Source organism: Megascapheus bottae, chromosome X, assembly GCF_031878675.1.
Source record: "Megascapheus bottae isolate mThoBot1 chromosome X, mThoBot2.hap1, whole genome shotgun sequence".
NCBI lineage: Eukaryota > Metazoa > Chordata > Mammalia > Rodentia > Geomyidae > Megascapheus > Megascapheus bottae.
The window spans coordinates 105,391,959-105,412,617 of record NC_143547.1 but is presented as its reverse complement, the minus strand read 5'-3'; the positions used below and the strand labels follow the sequence as shown (position 1 = coordinate 105,412,617).

Sequence of the window (20,659 nt, the reverse complement as noted above, 5' to 3'; positions counted from 1 at the left end):
AGCCTCTGCTTTATTCAAGCTGTAGACTGGGTATTGGTGCAGAGACAGACACTGCTTCCAAAATCTTGCACTACAGCTTAAAAAACCATAAGGCAACAAAACATATAACAAAGAAATGTGAGGAGTTAGGTGCGGTGGCTCACACCTGTAATCCTAGCTACTCATATGGCTGAGTCTGAGGATCATAGTTCAAAGCCAACCTAGGCACTAAAGTCTGTGAGATTCTTATCTCCAATTAACCACCAAAGGTGGCACCGTGGCTCAAAGTGGTAGAGTGCTAGCCTTGAGCTAAAGAGCTCAAGAGCTCAGGGACAATGAGAGAGAGAGAGAGAGAGAGAGAGAGAGAGAGAGAGAGAGAGAGAGAGAGAGAGAGAGAGAGAGAGAGAGAGAGAGAGAGAGAGAGAGAGAATTTGAAGAATGGGAATTATATGAAGCAGGGTGGCTAAAAAGCTTTGATGTGGCAAGACAGACACTTGTCCTTAACAAAACCCGTATGTTGGAGGAGTTGAGATGTTTCCCAAGTCTTCCTGAAATCACAGATAAAGTGCGACAGTGAGCTAGCTTCTCTAGAACTATGCTTTTCTCCCTCATTGTGACACTGGAATCCTACAATTAGACATTCGAAAAATGGTCAGCATTTGTTTACTCATTCCTGCTGCAGGACAAAAATTGAAACCCACCAAGATCTCAGATCTCATCGTTCACGTGCAAGGGAGCTCAATTCAAGTTCTGTCAGCAGACAAAACATCACCGATGAAGACCAGAGCACTAATTCTGGGCCTGCCAGATCTGCAAACGTCAAAGGGGAAACGAAGCACAAAGAAGCAAGCAGCACGGCGGTCCTTGGCAGATCTGCAAAGGGTCCTTGCTCTAAGTATCCTAACTTTCTAACCATCCCTTTTCCTTTCTTCTTTTCCCTGTACTGCCATCCTTCTTTCACTGAATGTCTGAAGTATTTACTTTTTAATGTATGATCAATCCTCATTTTATTTTACAAGAAATTTGTTCTCCAGATGGCTTGATGAAGGCTCTGAATGTCTGCTCTTTGAATACTTGTGTTCACACAACTGTGGGAGTTCATGTGGTCTTTACTGGAGACTTGCCTTTTGAGTTTCCCATCGACGATGCAGGAATGGGGTTGGTCTTCTGGTGGTTTCAGGGCTGACAACTTCAGAGATGGGTACATAGTGAATCATCACAGCGCTACTGGGCTTAAACCAATTGGGTAGTATAATCCGTGCATTCCTTTTTCACCAATAGCTGATGCCTCTGCTTTCTCTCCTCTCCTGTAGCTGTGGATAGAGGAAATGAATTACCAGGAAATTGGAAACCATACCAAAGTGAGTGAGTTCATTCTTGTGGGACTGTCTAGGAATCCCACATCCCAGAGTGTTCTGTTCTGGGCATTGATGTTTGTCTACATAATAACGTTGGCAGGAAACAGTATGATCATTTTCCTGGTAGGGATCAACTCTCATCTGCGCACCCCAATGTACTTCTTTCTTGGTAATTTGTCTTTACTGGATCTTCTGTTTTCTACCAGTGCTGTTCCCTTGATCATGGTGAACTCACTACAGAACTGCTCCACCATCTCCTACAGCTCTTGTTTTGCTCAGCTTGCCATCCGAGCCTTCTTGGCACTGGCTGAATGTTTTCTTCTTGCCATTATGGCTTATGACAGGTTTGTGGCTATTTCAGATCCTCTCAGGTATAACCTGGTCATGTCTTCACAAGTGTGTGTTTCGATGGCTTTAGCGGCCTGGACGGCAGCCCTCCTGCTCACTCTTATTCCCATTCTGCTCTTTCCTATCAGTTTCTGTGGTCATAATGCAGTGAATCACTTTTCCTGTGAGGTTCAAGCCGTCTTTAAATTGCTCTGTTCCAATACCATTTCACTAGAGATTATGATGATGGCATGTGCTGTCATTTCAATGCCAGTACCTTTGATTTTTATTCTTATGTCTTACCTTTCTATTCTCAGGGCTGTCTTAAAAATCCGCCCATTTGAGGCTCGACTTAAAGCCTTTTCCACATGTGGCTCTCACCTGATTGTGGTCATGGTCTTCTTTGGAACACTAATATATATTTATGTGAGACCCCAGAGCAAAATGTCACAAGATGGGGACAAAATTGTCTCTATATTTTACGCAGCAGTGACCCCAATGTTAAACCCACTCATCTACACTTTGAGAAATAAGGATGTGAAAGCTGCTATCAGAAAAGTAACTTATATGGCCAAGTCGTAAGGCCTCATTACATAACAACAAGCTCAGTGATAGGAGGATTTAGGTGCTCGGATGATTTTACACCTGTGTCACTTCACAAAGGATTTGCAAGCATCTGACTAATGGAAGCCAGGCATGCATTTTAAACACAAATAAAATGCAAAGTTTACAAGAACATAACAGAAAATAATCAGAAGTATATATACAGGCACATATGTGCAAATAATTAAGAACAAATACAGCCATAGTATTTAGTGTGAATTATGTGGAAAGTTATCCATGCGGGGTTACCCAGGTAACTTACTTTACCTGGAGCCAGGCGAGGAGGCTCACACCTATAATCCTAGCTACTCAGGAGGCTGAGATCTGGGGATTGCGGTTCAAAGCCAGCTCAGGCACTAAAGAATATGAGGCTCTTATCTCAAATTAACCACCAGAAAACCAGAAATGGTGCTGTGGCTCAACGTGATACAGCAGTGGCTTTGAGCTGAAGAGCTCAGGCCCAGAATTCAAGTCCCACAACCCCCCCCCCCAAAAAAAGCCCAAAGATAGGCCAGGAGTTTGGCCTAATGGTAGTGTGATTGCCTAGCATTCACAAAGACCTGGGTTCGATTCCTCGGTACCACATGCATACAAAAAAGCCAGAAGTGGTGCTGAGGCTCACATGTTAGAGCTCTAGCCTTGAAAAAGTCCAAGGACAGTGCTCAGGCCCTGAGCTCAAGCCCAGGACTGGCAAAAAAAAGACAGAGGATAAACATGTCAATAGGAAAATGACAAAAGAACACAAGCACCTAATTGTATATAAAAGAATGAGGCAATGAAAAATTTTGTTTTTTATTTACCATATCAACAAAATGAAAAATACCTATATTACACAGTGTTAGTGAGGGCATAGTGAAACACCATTGGTAGTTAATACAAACTTAGAGGAAAACATGCAGAGACAATAATAATTAGACCTAGGTGTTGGGAGCCAGAGAGTGGAGCCAGGCTGTCCCTTGAATCTGCACATCACAGTAAGATACCCACACTAAGAAGCAAGGTGGTGCCATGCCTAGGAACTTCTGAGCTACATTGTAGTGTGAACTTTCTGATCTCTTTGATGTATTGCTTTATTGTTTTTTGGCCTTGTCCTGCTTAACTGATCTGATATTTACCATATGAACGTAACCCCTGGCAGGTCCCTGGTTTAGAGAAAGCTTTCATTTGCAGTCTTAAGCTCACAACCTTCTTGGGGTGCTGACTTGGGCTGTAGTTGGGCTGTAGTCTTCCCGAACCCCATCTGTTTGTGTCTCTTCTATTTTTTCCTAGTCCCTGCCCCCCATTTTAAGAATCCAGGTTTGCTGCCGGCTGGCCCCGGCACCCAGGTTATTGACTTGCTTGGGGAGGTGACTCTCCACGGCCAAAGGGTTTGCTCTTTGAATTTTCTGCTTTCAGAGCACTGGGACATATCTGTAAAACTGGTGATTCTAAAACTCCCCAACCTGTAACAAGATGTCAGTCTACACTCTGTAGGCTGTTGCTTGTGAATCCTTTTCAAAAATGACAGAGTGGTTTATCCCCAAAAGTAACTCCACCACTTTTGTGCTTTTTATGAGGAAGCTGTACAGTGGTAGTCGGACCAGAATGGATCGTTCTCTTCACAGTGGAAGATATTTTGAGGACCTCTTTGCCTACAGCTATATTCTTATTCATCAGTTTCAGGAAAATTGTGGGGAAATCATTTAACGTCTTACATCACCATGTTATTGCATATATGTCTGTGTATGTATATATAACCTAGAAATGTGTATATGTATGGATGTATATAACATGTACACACTAAATGTTTGTAAAAACACTCTTTGACTTATGAAAATGTTGATTAAAGGCCTTCAGTGCCCATCAATAAAGTTATGTTTAAATATAGTGTCCTCATGATTTAGGACATCACACAGTTGGAATGGACCTACCGTGGGGCTCTCTGGAACCCAAATGGGTTCAACATTGGACATATCCTTTTTGAATGATGCTAGAAACTCAGGAGAAGCAATTGTTATGCCTGGGATCCAATCACCATACTATTACTTTGCCCACATTCTATTTGTTAAAGATCTGAAAATAGTCAAGATTAATAGTACTGGGAGCAGAGCGTGGTGACTCATGCCTGTAATTCCAGCTACTCAGGAGGCTGAGATGTGAGGATATCAATTCAAAGCCAGCCCCGGCACTAAAGAACATGGGACTCTTATGTCCAATTAACGATCAGAAAACTGAAGTGGGGCTGTGGCTCCAGGGGTAGGGCTGTAGACTTGAGCTGACGTGCTCAGGGACAGTGCCCAGGCCCAGGAGTAGGGCGGTACCCCTGAGCTGTAGAGCACCGGAACCCAGAGTTCAAGCCCCACAACTGACAAAAAGAGAGAAAATATTAATATCACTGGGGTAAGAAACTATCCTATCACTAGAGGGAGGAAGTTCAATGTCATGTTGCTAGAGACCTGGAGGGAAGGAAGGATTCAAATGCAGAAAACATTCAACTGTACCATAGACGGGTTGGCAGTGGGAAGGCTACTGATTTGAACCTCTGTAGACATAGAAAACTCCAAGTAGGTAGGCGTTGCGGTTTGCGCATGTCCTGTCTCCTGCACGTTCACATTTGGAAGTCTGTCCTCAGTGTAGCCTTGTTCAGAGGTGAGGCATTTGGGAGGGGATTGGATCACTTCATCACCATCTGAGCCCATCATTGGATTCAGAGCTTCATGAGCTACTAGGAGGTGCTGGAAGCTTGGGCATGCTCAGTTGAAGCTCAGTTGGGTTGGTAGGGGAGCTGTAAGCCTTTTGCGCTCCCTCACGCTCCCCATTGCCTGCTTCCCTGATCTTCCTTGTTTCTTTCCATCTGCTGCTTTCGGTTTGATTAGTTCATGCTTCTCGTTTCCTACTTCTTCATTTGACTCTGACTATTTATGCTTTATTCTCAAGCCCTGATATTCTTTTTTCAGTCTACTAAAGATACTCTACTGAAGATGCTGAGATCATGTGTGTGTGTGTGAGAGACAGAGAGAGAGACAGAGACAGAGACAGAGATAGAGAGAGCACACTTCCGCACACATTTCTCTTGACTCAGGGCTGTGTGCTGTTTCTGACCTGTGTTGCTCAAGGGTCCCATGAAACCAGTTGAGCCACAGCTCCACTTCTGGCATTTTGTAGTTCATTTGGAGATGAGAGTCTCATGGAATTTTCCTGCCCTAGCTGGCTTTGAACCAAGATCCTCCGATCTCAGCCTCCTGAATATTTAGTAATACAGCCGTGAGCCACAGCACCTGGCTAAAGATACGGAGTTGGTTTTTTTTGCCACTCCTGGGCTTGAGCTCAGGGACTGAGCACTGTCCTTGGGCTTTCTCAAGGCTAGAGCTCTACCACTTGAGCCTCAGCACCATTTCCAGCTTTTTTCCATGTATGTGGTACTGAGGAATCGAACCCGATTTTCGTGCATGCTAGGCAAACTCCCAGCCCAAGATACGGAGTTTTTAAATGATGTATTGGACTTTTCATTTGCAAACTCTCCATTTGATCCTTTTTCAGGATTTTAATTCCCATGTCATAACACATTCCTTACTTCATTTTAGTAGTATGCTTGTATTCCCTTTGAGTTCTTTCTATTCTTTATCTATATACTCTGTGAGCTCATTCATCTTTTTCATAATATCCTCTTTTGTTGGGAGCCAGAGTGGAATCAAACTGTACCTTGACTTGCATCAGACGATGGCTATATTGTCTTATTGCTTTCTGGCCCTATTCTATGTAAATGACCTGAGAATTACCATATGAATGTAACACCTGGAGGTTCCCTGGGAGAGGAGGAGGGAAGAGAGGGGAGTGGAAAATAAACGCGGCAGTCTCGGCAGTCTTTGCCTGGACTGCGGACATCCCGGACCCGGTGTGTCTGTCTCTCTTCTTTTTCTTCCTAGTCCTTGCCCCCTATTTCAGGAACCCCAATCTGCGAACCCTGGTTTGCTGCCGGTTGGCCCCGGCACTCTTTGATTTCCTTTGAAATTCTCTTTCATGTGTGTGTCAGTTGTGGAGCTTGAACTCAGGGCCTGAGCTCTGTCCTTGGGCTTTCTCAAGGCAAGTGCTCTGCCACTGGAGCCTTAGCACCACTTCTGGCTTTTTCTATGTATGTGGTACCAAGGAATTGAACCTGGTCTTCGTGCTTGCTAGGCAAGCACGCTACCATTAGGCCATGCCCCTGGCATCCTTGGCAATTCTTAAAATCAAGTTTTTTATTTGGGATTTCTTTCTTGCCGTTATGCTTAGTGTCTGTTACTATGAGGTTGTTACCTTTCCTCTACATTTTCTCCTATGGTTATCTTTACAGACACTTTTGCTTTGTTTTGTTAGTCATGGGGCTTCAGCTCTGGGCCTGGACGCTGTCCCTAAGCTTTTCACCCACTCAGCCACATACTTTATACTTTCTTCCTTACACTGAGCACTCATTTTCTACTTTGGGCAAAGTTTCAACAAGTTTAGTCAGAGTTCACAGCTTAGGATCTGAATATGAGCCCTGTATTACACATATTCTCTTTGCCTTACCAAGAAATATACATATATATATATATTCCAACAAATATGTATATATATATACAGATATGTCTCAAAAAATATGTATGACTTTTCAAAATCTGTTACTGACTCTACTTTTCATGGCTTTTCTTTTTCTTTTTTTTGTGGGTCATGGGACTTGAACTCTGGGCCTGGGCATTGTCCCTGAGCTCTTCAGCTCAAGGCTACAGCCCTATCCTTGAGCCAAGCACCAGTTCCTGTTTTCTAGAGGTTAATTGGAGATAAGAGTGTCAGGTCCTTTTGTGGCCAAGATGGCTTTGAACTTTGATCCTCAGGTCTCAGCCTCCTGTGTAGCTAGGATTACAGGCTGGAGCCACCATACCGGCTATAATGGCTTTTCTTTTTAAGCTTTTTATTTTTCTTTTCTGCCTCAGAGGTAGCCACAATATTAAACAACAGCCTCTGGATGCTTTGGCCCTCCCATCTCACTCTGTACAATGGCTGGCTATTTGTACTGGGGAAGCGCTGACTTAAGAAAGGCCGCCTGCAGGTGGAAATATCTAAACAAATCCAATAATGATTGCCTCAGAATGAAGCTCTAAAAGATTTCTGGACCAATTCTGCCCTTTTCAGTGGCTATTAGATTTCTAGTTTTCATCAGACTACTTGTTTTTAGTTATTGCAGAGCAAGGGGTAGTTAAGAAGGCAACAAGTTAAAATGTTACAAAGCTCTCTATTCTCACTGAGATTTGGGTGACAATTCTGATGTGGATGATAGTGAACTTCACTTTGAGAACTACTGATTCCAGATGACACATGTAGATGGGGAAGAGAATATGGCTAGCTACCCTCTACTGAGATAAAACTTACTCAAACGCCCTTCTTTTTTCTTTTTTATACAGTTCACATCTCTGAGCCAGTAAATATACAAGGAACAGAAGAATGTCCTGCTGTATTGGATGGGGACAACATCCTTTAAGAAGTGTTGATAATTCTAGAGCTTCTCTAGCCCAGTGGAAAGGAAGTAGTACACCAGAGAATTTGCAAGCATTTCACCTTCCCGAGGGCCAATTATCCCCATTTATCTTTAACAAGTATTTCTATGATGGGCTCTTCTAAGGCCTTAGGAGTCCCTGAAGATATTTTGTTTTCATCCTTCACTCTGTGGCTTAGCTTCTGCTCTTCTGTTCTTACAGATCAAGGCTCCAAAGAGGTTCCTGAGAACTTTCTAAGGAACTTTCTGGTGAAAGGTATGTGAAAGCTTCTTCCCCTGGGTGGCACTCAAGCCAGATCTAGAAGGCTCTAAGGGCTTGGGTCTTGGCAGTTGACCTTGTCTAGAATTAAAGAAAGGCCTCCCTTTTTGTAGACACTAGCTGATGAAAAATTCCCAGCCCAAATTCCTTTGTTCCAGAGACCTGTACCTCTGGGATGCTGCTTATGTGTCTTGAAAAGGGTTACCAGAGTATATTAAGACACTAGGAGAACATTTTAAAGAGCTGTGGCCAACTAAGCATGAGGAACAGAGGGACGGAATTATGTACAAGCAGGCCATGTGCATAGCCTAGTGGTAGCTGCAAAAGTTAGGGGAAGAAAGGAGAGCTGACAAAGATAATGTCCAGAGCTGGGAGTTTGGCCTAGTGGTTAAAGTGCTTGCCTAGCATGCAAGAAGACCTGGGTTCGATTCCTTGGTACCACATACATAGAAAAAAGCCAGAAGTGGTGTTGAGGCTCAAGTGGTAGAGCTCTAGCCTTGAGAAAGTCCAAGGACAGTGCTCAGACACTGAGCTCAAGCCCAGGACTGGAAAAAAAAAGAGGAAGAGGAAGAAGAAGAAGAAATAAGGAAAAAAAACAAGTATCCACTAAAAGTAGATTTGAAAGATTTTTCAAAATGAATTTTCCAATTCACTACTAAAAAAATTACACTTGTTTATTTGATGTAGATTCAAAGTTAATTTCTGCAGGGAAAAAAGGTAACTAATGTTAGTTATGATACATAGGGAAAATGAAATTACTGTTAGTATGAATGCAAATTAATACAACAATTACAGAAATAAATGTATAGGTTCCTTTAAAACCAAAAAGCAGAACTACCACATGATTCTGCCATACCACTCATGTTGTGAAGTAAGCCCGAATGAGTAAGTATATGTCATATGTTCTCTCTTATATACAGAGTCTAATCCTTAAAATGAGCAACAGAAATATTAAAGACTCTAGGTTTTGGGGAGAAGGTTATCAGCATTAGAGGAAATGACAAAAGGAGAGGTAAAGAGGATTAATATGTATTTAGTGCTTTTTTGCTGTGGTTGTTGATTGTGGGACTTGAACTCGGGGCCTGGGCACTGTCCCTGAGCCCTTCAGCTCAAGGATATCACCTTATCCCTGGGCCTAGGTGTTGTCCCTGAGCTCTTCAGACCAAGGCTACTGCCCACCCCTTGAGCCACAGACCCACTTCCCCTTTTCTAGTGATTAATTGGAGATAAAGAGTCTGTTGAAATTTTAGTGCCTGTGCTGTCTTTGAACCGCAATTCTCAGATCTCAACCTCCTGAGTAGCTAGGATTACAGGCATGAGCCACTGCACCTGGCATATTTGGTGCTTTCTTTATACACAGAATAACAAAATCCACTACAAATTATTTTAAAACAAATTTAATCAAAGTACATTGCATACATGCAATGGAAAAATTAAAAATAAAAATGAAGCCAGGCACGGTGGCTCATGCCTGTAATCCTAGCTACTCAGGAGGCTGAGATCTGAGGATCAAGGTTCAAAGCCAGCCCTGGCACAAAAGGACCTGAGACTCTTATCTGCAATTAACCATTAGAAAGCCAGAAGTAACACTGTGGCTCCAGGGGTAGGGCGATAGCCTTGAGCTGAAGAGCTCAGGGACAGTGCCCAGGCCCAGAGTTCAAGCCCCTCTACTGACAAAAATAAACAAACTAATTAATTAAAAGTAAAAGAAAGAGGGCCAGGAGTTTGGCCTAGTGGTTAAAGTGCTTGCCTAGCATGCATGAAGACCCGGGTTCGATTCCTCAGTACCACATACATAGAAAAAAGCTGGAAGTGGTGCAGTGGCTCAAGTGGTAGAGCTCTAGCCTTGAGAAAACCCAAGGACAGTGCTCAGGCCCTGAGCTCAAGCACAGGACTGGCAGAAAAAGGTTTTACTATAACTGAATCTTTTATTAAAAATTAATTAGAGGCCGGGAGTTTGGCCTAGTGGTAGAGTGCTTGCCTAGCATGCACGAAGACCTGGGCTGATTCCTCTGTACCACATACATAGAAAAAGCTGGAGGTGGTGCTGTGGCTCAAGTGGCATAGTGATAGCCTTGAGGAAAGCCCAAGGACATTGTTCAGGCCCTGAGCTCAAGCCCCACGACTAGCAAAAAAAAGTAATTAGATATGCTAAGTGTCAACTACTTATGAGCATAATCCTAGCAACACAGGAGGTTGAGATCTAAAGATGAAAGTTGAAAAGCAGCCTGGGCAGGAAAGTCTGTGAGATGCTTATTTCCAATTAATCCCCAGAAAATCACAAGTGGAGCTGTGGCTCGAGTAGAAGAGTGCCAAACGCGACCAAATAAGCTTAGGGTCAGCACATACAGTCCTAAACAATAGAAGTAAGTACAGAGATCGGAATTTTTTTTTTGCCAGTCCTGGGCTTGGGCTCAGGGCCTGAGCAATGTCCTTGGGTTTTCTCAAGGCTAGAGCTCTACCACTTAAGCCATAGCACCACTTCTGGCTTTTTTCTATGTATGTGGTACCGAGAAATCGAACCCGGGTCTTCGTGCATGCTAAGCAAGCACTCTACCACTAGGCCAAACTCCCAGCCCCTGGAATCTTTTTTAAAAATAAAAAAGTAAAAGGTACAGAACCATGTATAATTCAGGACTGAGATTCAACTAAAGACAGGGAAATCTTTGAATATTTCCTGTGCACTTAGTTGGGCTAGGGGAAAAAAAGCACTTCGACACATGAGGACAGAATCTAAGAAACAGAAAAGCAGTAAAGCAGTAAAGCAGCAAGGCCTCACTGTAGTCACTGTCACTGGGGAGCAGTCAGATGAGATTCTTCACCATGTTCCAGGACGAAGATCAACATCTTGGGTCTTTTTCCACCATCTCACAATGTCAGCATTCTAAAAGTACACTGAAAGCAAATGAATGGAGGCAGATGGACAAAGTAGAGCCTGCTGCTTGACAAGAACCAGCAAGCAGAAAAATTATGAAATGTGGGATGCAAGGAATCTTTAAAGCAGTGATCTGACAGACAGGTAACCAACAAGGAGAGCTCTACAATTGGTCCTGACTTGTGGCCAAAGAAAGACCTTGTTGGTGGACTCCAGTGAAAACAGAGTTTAGTAGAAGAGTTAGAAAGTCTGGGTGAGTGGAGTATGCAGAATGGAGAGAAGACATATAAAGAGATATGAAGAGGGTCACATCCCTGGATATCCAGGTGGATCTGCTGAAATATCCAATTGAAAAACAATGCACAGAAATGTATGATGAAAAGCAAGGAATAACACCCCTTCTATACATTAGGCCGTAGTTAGTCAGGACACTAAAAACTGTCGGACATTGAACCTAAAAATAGCGAGGATATAGGGTTTTAAAAATCCAATAAACAGGGCAGGGAGTTGGGCCTAGTGGTAGAGTGCTTGCCTAGCATGCACGAAGACTCAGGTTCAATTCCTCAGTACCACATACATAGAAGAAAGCTGGAAATGGTGCTGAGGCTCAAGTGGTAGAGCTCTAGCCTTGAGAAAGTCCAAGGACAGTGCTCAGGCCCTAAGCTCAAGCCCAAGACTGGCAAAAAAAAAATCCAATAAACATTGCCAGGCATGTTGGCTCATACCTATAATCCTAGCTACTCAGGAAGATGAGATCTAAGGATCACGGTTCAAAGCCAGCTCAGCACTAAAAAGTCCTTGAGATTCTTATCTCCAATTAACCACCATAAAACAGGAAGGGGGCTGTAGCTCAAGGAGTAGGACGGTAGCCTTGAGCTGAAGAGCTCCAGGATAGCACCCAGGGCCAGGGTTTGTCTCACAACCATAAAAAAATCCAATAAGTAATCAATGAAAGCTATTCATATTGGAAAATAGATCAGTTACTTTACATAAAAGCATAACAAACATCATTATAGAAACTCTATTGGAATCTATGAAATAATTACTACAATTAATGAGTAACTTTAGAAAGATTCCAGTATACAAACTAACCACCACCCCATTAACACAAGTAATTTTCTACTTTCACATAGTTGAAAAATCGCCATAAATCCATGAAACTTCTCATCTGATCTTTCCGCATTGCTACATCCTTCATATAAAAGAAGTTTTGTTTTCTAATTTTGCAGGAAGAAAACTTAGTGGTGAAAATGTATTAAGCTTCTTGATTAGCTTAATAAATACACGCAGTGTAGGAACACTAGATTTTTGTGGGGATTGTGGCTGGCTGCAGGAGATTTAACTGGTGTACTTGGGAGTATAAATGAAAACCCTGATTGTGAGTTTGCTTAGGCTATGTGTTTGATCTTCTTCAGTAATCCTTTCAAAACACACCAATGGTTGCATGAGGATATGCATCTTATTGTTTTGTGATATCCTGTATCTGCATTGAAATTATTGCTTCCTGACTTTTTGTTATCTACAGACTGGAATGTGCCCTTTTGTTGATTTTCTCTCAACTCCCTTAAGATAGCCCCAGGACAATCTGAGCCTTTAAAAGTAGAGGGAGGAGCCAGCAATGAGCCTCCCGCCTGTAATCCTAGCTACTTAGGAGCCTAAGATCTGAAGATAGCTGTTCAAATCCTGCCCCAGGAACTACAGACCTGAGATTCTTTTCTCCAAATAACCACTAGAAAACAAGAAGTGGGGCTGTGGATCAGGGAGTGGGTGGTAGCCTTGAGCTGAAGAGCTTGGGGACAGCCCCAGGCCGAGTTCAAGCCCCATGACCCATAAAAAAAGTAGAGAGAGGGAAATATCTTCACTTTATTGTTCTAGACTCATTCCTGGCTCTGGGGATAAAAAAAAAGGAGTCACTACGTGGACATTTCTTCACTCATGGCCCTGGAATTTGGTGGTCAAAACTGGAAAAGGCAGTAAATACTACACTTTTTTTATGACATAAAATTATATGCTTCCTTTATCAATATGAACTCCAAGAAGTTGGAAACAAGAGGTTCTTGTGTTCTGTATGCAATTATTTATTTTTTTCTTGTTTTAGTATTTTGTACCTTTTACCTTGTATATGACTTGATCCAACCTGAGGAAAGGAAAGGGAATCCCAGAAACAGCAGTATAAAAAGTGAACTAATGAAATTATGATTCTCACTTGACACTTTGTTGGACATGTTGGGAAGGGGAATAGGATGAAAATAAAGGATGGGGTAACAGTGTTTAAAAAGAAATGTACTCCTTATATAACTGTCACCCCTTTACAATGAATACTTTTTAAATAAAATAGGGCTAGGAGTTTTGCCTAGTGGCAGAGTGCTTGCCTAGAATGCATGAAGACCAGCCTTCAATTCCTCGGTATCACATACATAGAAAAAAGCCAGAAATGATGTCGTGGCCCAAGTGGTAGAGCTCTAGCCCTAAGAAAGTCCAAAGACAGTGCCAGGCCCTGAGTTCAAGGCCCCTGAGTTCAAGGCCCAGGAATGGCAATAAATAAATAAATAAATAAATAAATAAATAAATAAATAAAATACAATGTTATGCTTCAGCCTGGAACCAGTGGCTCGTGCATGGAATCCTAGCTACTCAGGAGGCTGAGAGAATTACAGTGCAAAGCTAACCCTGGCATGAAATTCTTTTGCCCAATAAAATACTTCGAGAAAGATGGGAGTGGCCCTATGGTTCAAGCCATGGAGCACTAGTCTTGAGCAAAAGCACTTTAGAGACAGCCCAGCCCCTGAGTTCAAGCCCCAGGACTGGCCAAAAGAAAAATATTACTACTGTAGCAGACTTTGGTCCCTGGTATATTGTATATATATTTATTTGTTTACTGGAATTAGGGAATGGAAGTGGAAAAACAAGATGATGAGGAAAAGGACAAAGGGAGAACCAATGTACCAGCGATATTTACTGGACAATATGTGGCAAATGAACTTTACAAATTGGGAGGGGATGAGGGAGGGAAAATGGGAGTAAAACATGGGAAGGGGTAACAGTGTTGGAGAAGTAATATACTTGCTATCTTACCAATGTAATTAACCCCTCTGATAATAAAATTTTAAAAAAACAAAACAGAGGGGGCCGGGAGTTTGGCCTAGTGGTTAAAGTGCTTGCCTAGCATGCATGAAGACCCAGGTTTGATTCCTTGGTACCACATATAGAAAAAAGCCAGAAGTGGTGCTGAGGCTCAAGTGGTAGAGCTCTAGCCTTGAGAAAGTCCAAGGACAGTGCTCAGGCCCTGAGCTCAAGCACAGGACTGGCAAAAAAAATACAGAGCTGTGAGTTTGGCCTAGTGGTAGAGTGCTTGCCTAGCATGCATGAAGACCCGGGTTGGATTCCTCGGTATCATACACATAGAAAAAAGCTGGAAGTGGTGCTGAGGCTCAAGTGGTAGAGCCTTGTAAAAGTCCAAGGACAGGGGCCGGGAGTTTTGCCTAGTGGTTAAAGTGCTTGCCTAGCATGCATGGAGGCCCGGGTTTGATTCCTCAGAACCACATACATAGAAAAAAGCCAGAAGTGGTGGCTGAGGCTCAAGTGGTAGAGCTCTAGCCTTGAGAAAGAGTCCAAGGACAGTGCTCAGGCCCTGAGCTCAAGACCAGCACTGGAAAAAAAATGAAAAAGAAAAATTTATGCTTCTATTTGGTAAGAGTTTCAGAAAGAGTCCTTATGAAGAAATTAGTATAATAAGTGAAAAAGACTGGAAAATAGGGCTAACTTAATATCTTCCATGTGAAATTTCTTTTGCAAGTCGTGGGCTAGAACTCAGGGTCTAAACACTGACCTTGGGCTTTCTCAAGACTAGAGCTCTACGACTTGAGCCACAGCACCACTTGTAGCTTTTTCTATGTATGTTATACTGAGGAATTGAACATAGATCTTCATGCATGGTAGGCAGGCACTCTACAACTACGCCAAACTCCCAGCCCCTATACTGGGGATACTAATATAGCTACAGAACTAGGGAAATATTCAAAAATACCAATATATACAGAGATGAATAATGACTCCAAACATTACCTGTTTTTTTTAAAAAATTTATGAATTGTCTTAAGTTTCTTCCTAATAGGAGAATATATAAAATACAGTAACAGACAAAAATGAGAAAATAAAGAAGTGGCACAACAAAATCAAATTTTCAAAAAACAAAATGGCCTTTTTTTTACATGAGAAACAAATGTTTAAGAAACAACTCCTTTTTAAACAGGGAAACAAACTGAACTAATCACGCCAAAGACTAAGAATCTAAAATTATTCAATTTAAGAAAATGTTCAAAGTGTTAATTTCCAACAACTTGCGAAAGAGAGAAAAGTTAAGGCTCAGGCCTGTTTTCTCGATGTCGACTTAGCAAACCCAGACTTTCCAAACGCTGAATGTTCCTCATCACAACACAAAACAGGTCCAAGAAAGTGTTGATTGAAATTCGTAAGACAACGGGGTCTTCAGTCATCCACTTACTAAAATTAAGGGAGAAAAAAAAACTTAAGATAAAGAATAAGAAGTCTGGAAATACAGGGCAGCCTCATCCCACTATTCCAGCAGAACTGAGGTGCACGCGGCCTCCCAGCGCCCGCCCCTCCCCTCAGCTCCTCCTCCTGGAACGGACACAGTCAAGACACCGCCAGTCACTGCTAACTCCTTGTGGATCAAGTCTTGCTGACGCTGGACAAACGTGACCAGGGACCTGCGGGCCATGTCTGCCTCCAGTGGGGATCCAAAAGGCACCTTCAGGGAGCTGGAAGAAGACAGGGTTAAGGCACCGTCCACCACTGGCTCTGCGCCTGCCCAGGCCTCCTCCCCGCTCCGAGGACCTGCCCCCCAGCTGCTGCCCCCAGCTGCTGTCCCGAACTCCTGCCCTCCAGCTCCAGTCCCCCAATTCCTGTCTCCCAGGACCTATCTCCCAGATCCTGTCCTCAGCTTCTGCCCCCCAGCTCCTGCCCCCAACTTCTTTCCCCAGCTCCTGCCCCCCCAGGCCTTGTCCCTAGCTCCTGTCCCCAGCTCCTGTCCCCCAGCTCCTACACCCAAGTCCTGTTCCCCAGCTCCTGTCCCCAGACCCTGCCCCCCAGATCCTGTCCCCAAAGCTCTCTCCCCCAGGCCCTGTCCCCAGCTCGAGACCCCCAGCTCCTGTCCCCAGCTCCTATCCCCAGGCCCTGCCCCCAGCTCCTGTCCCCCAGGTCCTGTCACCAGGCACTGCCTCGCTGGCCCGTGGGAAGGATACAACTCCAGCAGTCGGCTTCCGGGCCTTAGGAACAAGGTGGGGGCATCTCCACTGGCTGCTGGAGCAGCTGCTGGCTGCTGGCCCTGGGGAGTGGGGGCCACAGCCGCGCCCCCCGCGCTGTCCCCCGCGAGGCCCCTGGGCCCCGGATCATCCGCGGCATCTCGGCCTTGCACGCCGTCGGGGCGGCTCTGAGGACTCTGAGGACTCTGGGGACTCTGGGGAAGGGCGTCGCTCTGGCCACTGCTCGACGCGCGCCCCCCAGGGGCAGCCAGGTCTGCGGGCGCCAGGGACCCACGCTGCCCCCCGTCGTCTTCTTCGCAGCCACGCTGGCCCCCCTCGTCTTCTTCGCGGCCACGCTGCCCCCCCTCGTCTTCTTCGTTGCCGGCCGAAGCCCCTGGGCCTTCGCTGCCGCGGCCTTCGTCGTCCATGGCCGTCCTGGCCTTGCTGAGGTCCCCCTGTCGGAGCATGGACATCACCACACCCGCCATCCTCGTGCTCGTCAACGGCAGGAAGTGCAGCAGGAAACCCTGCTGCACGTGCGCTAGGCGAAGCCCAGGGCGCCTGCGCAACCCCACCCACCCCAGCAGCTTCCAGCCAATCAGGCCCCGCCTGGGCTCCAGGGCTCCTTCTTGGTTGCCAGGGCCACAAGGCCTTCCCCCCGCACCTCCCCATGCCACCCCTGACCTCCTGGGCTCCTCGTTTGCCAGGGCCACAAGGCCTTCCCCCCCCTCCCCGTGTCACCCCTGGCCTCCTCCTTGGTTGCCAGGGCCACAAGGCCTTCCCACCCCCACCCCCGTACCAACCCTGACATTCTGCGCTCTTCCTTGGTTGCCAGGGCCACAAGGGCTTCCTCCCCCCAACCCCCGTGCGACCCCTGACCTCTTGGTTGCCAGGGCCCCAAGGGCTTCCCACCCCCTTCCTCCCCGGGTGCCACCCCTGACCCATTCATGAGGTCCAAAGCCCTTTGGCCAAAATAAATAAATAAATAAATAACTAGAGAGATAGATAAATAAATAAATAAAAGTCTGAACCTTGAAGAAGCTGGCTCAGCAGCAGGTACCTCTGTCTGGCTCTACAGTGTTCGTAACGGACCTGACTCCACCCTGCCCTCTCCACATGGGTCCTAGTCCCTCCAGGTGTTTCTCCTGGCTAGCCCATGCTGCCCAACCATTGTTCCCGGCAGGGGAGACCCCATCAGTAGACCACAGTCCACCCTGTCATGGCCCCCGACCCACACGCTGTCTTCCGGTTGTGGGTGTCTCTGATCTTCCGTCTCCCCATTCTTCCCTGTAGTCCGCACGCGGGCAGCCGACCCCAGGACGCGGCCTGAGACACGAAGCAGCTGCTTCCCGCCCCTTCGTCCGGCAGCAGTGCGGCCTGCCCTGGCTCCCGGAAACATCTCTGCTGTCACCAGGACAGGGACACTGCTGAGCCGAGGCTGCACATCGGCACGTGCTGGGCGGAGGGGAGCAGCCCAGAACGAGGCTGGCGCCCTCACCGCCCCGAGATGCTGGAAGCTTCCAGAGTCCAGGCCCGCGGGGATGGGACGTGCAACAGGACCATGAGGAGACAGGAGACACGGCCCAGCTGCTGTGCTCCACTGGCTCAGCCTCTTCACTCCCTCCGTCCAGCTGCTCAGGTTATAGTCTGAGGTTCGTGTGTGTGTCTGTGTGTCTGTGATGGGGCTTGAACTTGGCCTGGACACTGTCCCTGAGCTCTGCACCTTAAGGCTATCTCTCTACCCCTGGGCTGGGGCATTGTCCCTTTGCTCTTCAGCTCCAGGCTACCGCCTTACCCTTGAGCCAAGCCCCACTTCCCATTTTCTAGAGGTTAACTGGAGATAAGAGTCTCATATTCTTTAGTGCTCTGGCTGGCTTTGAACCTTCATCCTCAGATCTCAGCCTCCTGAGTAGCTACGATTACAGTCGTGAGTCATTACGCCCAGCTACTCTGTGGTTCTTTCTTACAAGGTGAAGATACAAGGGGCCTCACCTGAGAGAAGATGCTTTTCTCCAAACACCCTGAAGAAGCAGAGATGTGATAGAGTCTGACAGCTCACCCTCCTGTAAACAGAAAAGAAAACATCCAGGATGTTCCAATTCTTTCAAGGGTCTTGAAGTCCTTGCCTTTGATCTAAGCACGCCAGTATAGTGCACAATTCTATATCCCGCCCTCACCTTTGAGAAGCTGAACAGACAGCTGGGAAAAGAACTCAGCTCAGATAGAGATGGACAAATCTAGAAAGGATACTGTTGCAAAGAGACCAACCAAATCGCTATGTGAGCAAACAACCCAGTTCTTAAGACCTTCCAATGTTAGGATACAAGGAATGAAGTAAAAACATGAAAAGCACAAGAAATCTAAAGACAATAGTAGGCATAGGCAAATATTGTAGATAAGGCTATTTGTAAGACTTGTATCTTTCCTTTAAAGCATTTATCTCCGCCCAGTACCAATGTTATCATTTCAAAAACAAACAATACAGATTTCAGTTCTCTAAGGGATTCGATTTTTTTCTTTGGTGCCAATACTGGGCTTGAATACAGGACCTCACGATCTCGGTTAGATTTTTCATCTCAAGGTTGGTCCTCTACTACAGCCACACCTCCACTTCCAGCCTTTCTCTGATTATTTAGACTCCCACAGCCTTTTCTGCCCAGGCTGGCTTAGCTCTCAGACTCCTTTCTCCGCCCCCTACAGAGCTAGGAATTAGACGTGTGAGCTACTGGTGCGATTTGCTTTTACATTCAGCAGCAACTTCTGTGTGTCACTAGACAACAGGCTGATCATCTCCTATATCTCAGGACATGCCCCAATGTCGATCCAGTCCATTGCTTCAGTGACATTCACAGACATACATCTCCTAGGAAATGTTGCCCCATCCTACCTATTGACTTGATCTTCTTTCCTGTCAGCTTCATCCTCTTGCACACACCGAAGTAGACCAGCATGAAGCAGACCAATAGGCACTAGATAGCTCTCAGATGATGGCCCTGGGCTACCCCACAGAGGATTCTAATATATTTTTCTTCAGAGAAAAGGAGTTTCCTGGGGACACGCTCAGCCATATTCAAGGACCACTCCTGATCCTTGCCGGCCACTGTCCTCTGGGAGTGCTCAGGCTAGTCCCCGAGGTTAGGATGGGCCTTTCCCCATTATCCATCCACACTGCCATGCCATCCTTGGTGTTAGGCCACTGTGCTATAGCTGATTGTATGCCTGAGTTCACATGGGTAGTCCATGGGGATAGGCCCATGGTAGAGAGTTGTGGACAATGCAAATGGGTGGGGAGAAGGAACTAATTGTGTCTTCTGTGAGCAGGACACTATGCTACATTGCATATGTCTTAGCTCCAATTAACTACGAAAAACCCAAAAGTGGCACTGTGGCTAAAAGTGATAGAGTGCCACCCCTTGAGCAAAAGAACTCAGAGTTAGTGCCCTGGCCCCAAGTTCCAGTTCCATGACCAGCAATAGCAACAGCAACAACAACAACAAAAGTTTAGGGATAGTGGGCAGGCCCTGAGTTCAAGCCCCACACCCAACCAAAAAAAAAAAGATGCTTTTGTTTGACTTACACATTCACTGAAAGCCATACACTCAACTCCCTACCACGTCATATACGCCATTTAATCTGAGCCATTCCCTGCTGTAGATACTTTACAATTAGCTAAAGCACCAGGAAAGGTAACATTCACTGATAAACGTCTTATAGCAAATGCCAAACTTCCTTTTCCTCCTGATCTTGAAGAGAACAACCAAAAGCTACAGAGGATCTGCCAGGCCTCTAGACTGAGCTAGTGGTCCACTAGTCCATCCTTGTTACTTGGGACTGTTTATTCGATTTTGTTCCAGTACTGGGGCTTAAACTCAGTACTTGAGGTGCTGTCCTTTAGCTTGTTTACTCAAGACTGCTGCTCTATCATTTGAACCACAGCTTTACTTCTGGCTTTTTGGTAGCTAATTAGACATGAAAGTCTGAAGGAATTACCTGCCCCGGCTGGCTTCAAACTGGAATACTCAGATTTCAGCCTCCTGAGTAGTTAGTGTTATAGGAGTGAGCCACTAATGCCTGACCTCAGAAATATTTTTAAGAATGAATACCTCTTTTGCCCCCCTGCCTCCAATTTTCCCTTTTTAACCTAAGGCCAACGTGTCTTGTCATGACTGCCATGGAATAAATCTCCTTTTTCTGTCCCCATATCTCCTGATTTGGCATATCAGGGCAAGTGGCCAGACGTAATGTGAGAGTCTTGGAGTTTGAGTCTGAGGTTTGAAAACCTGGAAATGAGAACCAGTGACTCACACCTATAATCCTAGATAATCAGGAGATTTGACATCAGAGGATTGGTTTCAAAACTAGCCTGGGCAAAAAAAGTCAATAAGACTGTTATCTCCAATTAACCACCTAAAAGCTTGAAGTGGATCTGTTGTGGCTCAAATAGTAGAGCACTCCCTAGCCTTGAGAAAAAAATACATATTACCACATCTTTCCTTTTATATC

General features: G+C 45.3%; 2 protein-coding genes across 2 annotated transcripts; one reads left to right on the top strand and one right to left on the bottom strand.

Annotated features, from left to right (window-relative positions):
* Positions 1-1,304: 1,304 nt before the first annotated feature.
* On the top strand, positions 1,305-2,246 carry LOC150041761 (olfactory receptor 13H1-like). The gene has a single exon (XM_090327196.1). It carries the CDS (start codon positions 1,308-1,310, stop codon positions 2,244-2,246), a length of 939 nt encoding a protein of 312 aa, XP_090183322.1. The 5' UTR covers positions 1,305-1,307.
* A 12,815-nt stretch (positions 2,247-15,061) lies between these two features.
* Positions 15,062-16,644, bottom strand: LOC150041760 (uncharacterized). Its single transcript, XM_090327195.1, has 3 exons — positions 16,157-16,644; positions 15,545-15,673; positions 15,062-15,395 (listed from the first exon to the last, which is right to left on the bottom strand). The coding sequence occupies exons 1-3, from the start codon at positions 16,642-16,644 to the stop codon at positions 15,251-15,253; spliced, it is 762 nt and encodes a 253-aa protein (XP_090183321.1). The 3' UTR covers positions 15,062-15,250.
* Positions 16,645-20,659: the final 4,015 nt, after the last annotated feature.